The 6,616-nt window shown below is 46.3% G+C and overlaps 1 protein-coding gene across 1 annotated transcript; it reads right to left on the minus strand.

The window, feature by feature from the left end:
* Positions 1-2,012: 2,012 nt before the first annotated feature.
* On the minus strand, positions 2,013-3,255 carry LOC133241113 (E3 ubiquitin-protein ligase RNF113A-like). Its single transcript, XM_061406210.1, has one exon. It carries the CDS (start codon positions 3,101-3,103, stop codon positions 2,060-2,062), a length of 1,044 nt encoding a protein of 347 aa, XP_061262194.1. The 5' UTR covers positions 3,104-3,255; the 3' UTR covers positions 2,013-2,059.
* Positions 3,256-6,616: the final 3,361 nt, after the last annotated feature.

Below are 6,616 nucleotides of genomic sequence, written 5' to 3' on the forward strand. Positions count from 1 at the left end.
TATAAATCTTCTCTTATTAAATTCTCCTCCACTCCACTGTCCCATTTGAACAACTCTCCGTCCATGGGGTTCTCCAGGCAAGAATACTGGAGTGGGTTGCCACTTTGTTCTCCAGGGAATCTTCCCAACCCAGGGATTGAACCCAGGCCTCCCACATTGCAGGCAGACGCTTTAACCTCTGAGCCACCAGGGAAGCCCTGGTCCTGCCAGAACACTGATCAATAGGCCTGATGTGGTGGAAAGCGTGAACTCTGAAATCAGACAGAAGAAGATTTGAATCTTGGCCACTTAAATAACTTATGTGACCCTGGGGAAGTCCAAATAGATAAGCATGGTATTCATCAACCCAGGAAGACTACCCTGTGAGTCCAGGCACCACATCTATCTCACTGATATAGTCCTGGTTCTTGGGGTAGTGTTTAATACTTATGTTAACTAAAAAAGATGTGCAACTTGAGAGTTGTGAGTTAAGTTTTATTTGGGGCAAAATGAGGACTGCAGCCCGGGAGGCAGCATCTCAGATAGCTCTGAGAGACTGCTCCAAAGAGGCAGTGGGGGAAAGTCTATAAGGTTTTGGTGAAGGGGCAGTTCAGTACCATGAAGCACTCATTTTACAAAAGGCTTTTTGTTAGTCATGATGTCACCATTAAGGGATTTAGTGCTTCTCTAGATGCAAGGATTAAGATCATAAAATCTGTTCCTAAAAACATCCAACTGTCTAAAGACCTGTCCCACCAGATTCCCTGGAGCACAGAGTGTCTCACTCCACCCTGAACTCCCTCAGGGGTTGCTGAAGGTCAACAGCTAGAGCAGCAAGGGGTTCAATCTCCATAGAGGCAGGTGGCAAATGCCTTTGTTGTTCAGTTATTGGCAATGCTCTTGGTTAAGTGCGGATTTGTAGTTGACACTTAGCTGGTACTCATGAAAAACTTTCGTTTTTTATCTTTTATTTCATCTTTTATGTGACCCCTAAGAAGAGGAAGGAGTCAACTTGTCAAACATTCTTACTTTGCAGTACCCAAAAATGAGGTATAAACTGTGCAGGTAGTAACCCTCAGATGTGCTCTTTAATGGAAACAATACAGAGAGGGATTAAAGTGGGGAGGGGGGGTGCCCTTTCCTGATGGTCTAGTGGTAAAGAATCCTCCTGCCAATGCAAGGGACACGGTTTTGATCCCTGGTCTGAGAAGACCCCACATGCTGCAGGCAACTAAGCCCATGCATCACAGCTACTGAGCCAGCACGCCTAGAGACCATGCTCTGAAACAAGAGACACCACCACCATGAGAAGAGTGGCCCCCACAACTAGAGAATAGCCCACGTGCAGCAATGAAGATCCAGCCAAAAGTAAATAAACATTTTTTTTTTTTTAAGAAAGGAGAAAACATAGAAAGGAACTCATGGGCAAATGGTGCTCTGCTTACACACCGTCTGTCCTTAGAGTTCATCTCCTTCCCTATGTTACCCAAAAGCCAGTTCCCTTCTGAGGGGGGACTTCTGTTGCCATGGAATGTCTTCTTTCCAACAAAGAAGCGACATGAGGGATATCACATAAAGGACCCGAGGGTCCCACGCAGAAGGCAGTGAAGGAGTCCCAGAAGGGCTGAGGGTTTATTTGAGACACAGAGCCAGATGAGCAGGGAAGCCAGCGATGTCATGAACCCTCAAAGTCAAGAAGAGGTAAAGAAATGGTATATTAGGTTCCTACAGCTGCCATAACAAATTCACTCTGAGTGGCTTATAACAACAGCAGTGTATTCTGTCACAGTTCTGGAGGCTCGAAGTCTGAAATCAAGGTGCTGGTGGGGTCTTCTAGAGCTCTTTGCTTCTTCCAGCTTCTGGTGGCTTCAGGGATCCCTTGGCTTATGGCTGCGGACATCAGTCTTTGCCTCTGTCTTCACATGGCCTTCTCTTCTGCCTTACAAGGATACTTAAGGCTGGACTTAGGGCCAACCCAGAAAAATACAGAATGATCTCGCCTAGAGATCTGTAACTTAGCTACACTTTTTATCTTTCCCAAAACAACAAAACATTTCGAGATTTGAGAATAATGGGAAAATTAAATAATGGGAATTGGACCCTTATCGGGGTCTTCTGGGAAATTAGAAGCACCACCCTCTTCTGCAGCTCGACGCTTCTCCAGTTTGGCGATCAATTCTTTCGCTGGATTGAAGACTCCGTTGGTCTGCTGGTCACAGATGTAGCAGCGCGAGGTGGTGCGGAAATGCTGAAGCGCACAGCCCTCGCAGAAATAATGCCTGCATTTGGTGACCACAGGGTTTTGGAAGGTCTGGCGACAGATGAAACACTTGAATGGTAGTTCCTCCTCATCCCTTGCCACTTCATAGTTTTCATCCTCGTCGACGCCATAGCGACCTTCGTCGAGCTCGCGTTGGATCTGCCACCCGTGCTTGTAATCTGAGCGGTCATGGAGGAATTTGCAACTGTCTCCGAAGCCGCAAAAGCCGGTCTCTTTGTAGTCCTTACAAATGTCGGGCTGGTAATCCCAGCGCACGGTGGCACGCAGATGCTCGGGAGCTCGAATGGGGCCCTTCCTCGCCATTCCTGAGGAATCACTACCCGCAGACGCGTCTTTGGGCCTCATGTATTTCTGATAATTATTCATTCCCCGGTAGATCTTATCGTCTTCCTTGCCTCTCAACTCCTCCCGGATCTTCCGGCTGCGCTCAAAGATGGCTTGTGCGTCACGCTCCTTCTCCGTGTCTAGCTCGTACACAGCGGTCGCCCCCATGTCCTCCGGCCCCACGGGTTTCGCCGAGCGAGTGGACTTATAGACCACGCCGAGACTCTCGGGCTCCTCTACTTCCTCCTCGCTACTCCGGTCCCCGGAAGCCCCTTTCTGTTTACCACCGCCCCAGGTCTTCTGGATCATCGGAGTGTGGATCGCCCGCTTCTTTTCAGGACGAACCACCCTGTTGCCTTCGTCACCGCTGCTGCTGCTGCCGCTGCCGCCGCCGCCTCCGGACTCTTGGTCGCAGATCAGGCGTTTTCTGCGGCCTGCACCCCCCTTTCGTCCAGGCTTTCTAAAAAGAAAGGTGCACACCTGGTCCGTCGTCTTTCCCGGGGAAAGCTGCTCTGCCATTTTAAAGAGTCGCGAGCTCTGAAACTGTTGTGGCCTACTGGGTGGCGCGGGGCTTCTGCGCGTCACTGCACTCGTGCGCTCCACCACGAGGTGGATGCAAAGCCGGTTGCGCCAAGAGGACTGTGGGAGCAAGGGTGCGCGAGAGCGTGCGCGTGCCACTCCTTAGCTACATTTTCAAAGACTCCCCCCGCCCCCCAGTAAGGTCACGCTCACAGGTCCCGGGGCTTTATTTATTTATTTATTTTGGAGGCACCATTCAACCTACTGCAAATGGCAGACAAAACAGATGTTAGCCAAATTTTAATCTAAAGAGTTGATTAATGAGCTCTGCATTTTGGAGAAGGAAATGGCAACCCACTCCAGTATTCTTGCCTGGAGAATCCCAGGGACGGAGGAGCCTCGTGGGCTGCCGTCTATGGGGTCGCACAGAGTCGGACACGACTGAAGTGACTTAGCAGCAGCAGCAGCATTTAGTAGATGAAGAAACTGGAAGTAGTGTGCAGAAAAGAGATAAAGATAGAAGAGGGCTTTTGGTTGAAGCTCTTGCCAGAGGGGATGATGACATGGATCAAAGCACTCATTGTAGGAAAGAGAAGGTAAAGCCTATGAAAGATCTTATAAAAGAACTATCTTGGTTTATTTGGGAGAAGGAAAGGACAACCTACTCCAGTATTCTTGCCTGGAGAATTCCATGGACAGAGGTGCCTGGCAGGCTACTGTTCAAAAAGTTGGACATGACTGAGCAACTAATACTTTGGTTTATATGAAGCTCTCTGTGACAGTAGAGAAAGAGAATAGGATTTCAAGTTATAAGAGCCAGGTGTAAGCCTCAGCTTGTACACTGACTGTGTATATTTGGCCCAGTCCTTAGTTTTAGTCTCTGCAGTTATAAACTTTGAATAATGGCAAAACCAGCTTACTGCACAGACTTATGTGCAAGTTTGTTTTTATTTTTTTACGTGAAAGATTTATTCAGAGTTCAAATTAGACCCTATGTGGGAAGGTAGTCTAAGCTGCTAGTTAAATGTACAAGCTGTGGTATTGATCCACTGGGTTTAAAATCCCTGCTCTGCCACCAGCTATGTAAGTGACCTTGGGCAAGTTCCTTACCTATTTTCCTTGGTTTTCCCGTCTGTAAAGTGTGGATGACAGTAGTTAGCTAACTCATGAAGCTTTTGTTGGAGGATTAAAATGAGATGATCCAAATAAAGCATTCAGTATATAGCATATAGTAACCCCTGAATCAGAGAAGGCAATGGCACCCCACTCCAGTACTTTTGCCTAGAAAATCCCATGGACGGAGGAGCCTGGTAGGCCTGCAGTCCATGGGGTCGCTAAGAGTCAGACACGACTGAGCGACTTCACTTTCACTTTTCACTTTCCTGCATTGGAGAAGGAAATGGCAACCCACTCCAGTGTTCTTGCCTGGAGAATCCCAGGGACGGGGAAGCCTGGTGGGCTGTTGTCTATGGGGTTGCACAGAGTCAGACACGACTGAACCAACTTAGCAGCAGCAGCAGCGGCAGCAATCCCTGAATAAATATTACCTTATTATGGAAAAGATCTTTGTCAACATCTAAGTACTACAGCAGTGACTTGTAGTTTTGGCTATAGATGAGCATCTCTTAAAACTTCAGAAAAATAAAGATGCTTGGGCTTTGCCCTAGACCTGTTGAATTGGCATCAGTAGTTTTTAAAGATCCTTAGATGATTGTGCTGCACCCAGAAGAAATTCACCTTGGCTAGACATGTTATTAGGATCCATTTCATAACAATATCCATTAAGAGAAAAAGCATAATCTTCATCTTAGTGAGACTGTATAGTGGTCTGAACCAACCTAGGCTTCACTTCCTTTTGTAAAAGTACTTTTATAGCACTTAACGATATGCTAAGGAAGGCAATGGCATCCCACTCCAGTACTCTTGCCTGGAAAATCCCATGGATTGAGGAGCCTGGTGGGCTGCAGTCCATGGGGTCACTAAGAGTCGGACACAACTGAGCGACTTCACTTTCACTTTTCACTTTCATGCATTGGAGAAGGAAATGGCAACCCACTCCCGTGTTCTTGCCTGGAGAATCCCAGGGTCGGGGAAGCCTCTGGTGGGCTGCCGTCTATGGGGTCGCATAGAGTCGGACACGACTGAAGCGACTTAGCAGCAGCAGCAGCAAGGACCATTAGCTCATTTAATACCTGCAATATGCTTCTGAAGCAGGAGTTATTAGATAAGGAAACTGAGGCACAGAGAGATTAAGCAAATAACTGAAAGTCACACAGTTAGAAAGTAGTAGAGCCAGCACTGGAACTGTAGTCTTGTGGCTCAGACAATTACAGCAGACAGATTCTCTCAAAGCTATGGTGTCTCTCAAAGTATGTAACTTCTCTGCATCTCAGTTTTCTTATCTGTGCATGACAATTATAACACTACTTACTTCCTAGGAGACTTGTGAAAATGAAGCAAGATGCTGCCTGTAAAACATGAAGCAATGAATTTAGTGTTTATTGCTTAACTATTAAGCACTAAATAAAATTCAGTCATTATTATTAATAATTTTAATATCATCATTATTCAGTTTCATGGAAGTATAATGCAGGTTCCAGCTAAAGTGTAATAATCTGAAACATCTGAGCCTGTTTAGCCAACTCCTGGGGCAGGACAGCTCGTTTAAGGCAGTGTAGAATCTATCACTTGCATTTTTACCTCCTGAGCCTCTACTCCTTTCCAGTGCTCACATGTCAGAGTCCACTGATGCAGGGGGACATGAAAGGGGGACTTGAAAAGTGGTACCAGTGAACCAATGAAAACTCTGCAAGACTTCGATGAATAAGCAGCACCACCTCAGGGGGCCCTTTAGGTCAAGGACACGTAGATGGACTGCCCTCTTCCAAAGACAGCTTCTTGCAGCTTTAAATTTTTTTAAGGAAATCAGAGCCTTGACCCAAGGATGAGAGAGAGAGAGAAGGCAGTCCTGACAGATAACCCAAGTCACACATGCTTCCAAAAAACACGTAAATTCATTTTACAGGTTGTATGAATCTCTAGGAATAAGAGCTGGAGGAAATTCAAACTGGTTAGGTAAATTACAGCCTACCTGGTTAGGTAAAACCAGGTTACACAATATTTTACAATTCCTGACACAAGCACTGATTAGTGTAACATGGAAAGATGGGCAGAAAAGAGTTTAATCTCTAAGAGTGTGTGTGTTGAATTTTTTAAGATTGACTTCTCAAGTCCTGGAAGCATCAGCACTTTGGATTAGTTTCCATGACAAAGCACAAGAGGGCGCCAGAGAAGATGGAAAGTTTTGTTTTCCAGGGACCCACTTTAGAAAGTCCTTTCCGATCTCAATATAGGGGTGTTTACTATTAGTTCTTTCCGAGTTTTTTAAAATGAAATAACTATGTGCCTAAGTTTGTTGGCTAATACTTTTGATCAAGGTGCTGCTGCTGCTAAGTCACTTCAGTCATGTCCAACTCTGTGCGACCCCATAGACGGCAGCCCACCAGGCTTCCT

The sequence above is a fragment of the Bos javanicus genome, chromosome 29 (assembly GCF_032452875.1).
Source record: "Bos javanicus breed banteng chromosome 29, ARS-OSU_banteng_1.0, whole genome shotgun sequence".
Classification (NCBI taxonomy): domain Eukaryota; kingdom Metazoa; phylum Chordata; class Mammalia; order Artiodactyla; family Bovidae; genus Bos; species Bos javanicus.

Bases quoted from the DNA above. Each gene is read 5' to 3' on its own strand.
- LOC133241113 (XM_061406210.1), bottom strand. From the start codon at position 3,103: ATGGCAGAGCAGCTTTCCCCGGGAAAGACGACGGACCAGGTGTGCACC.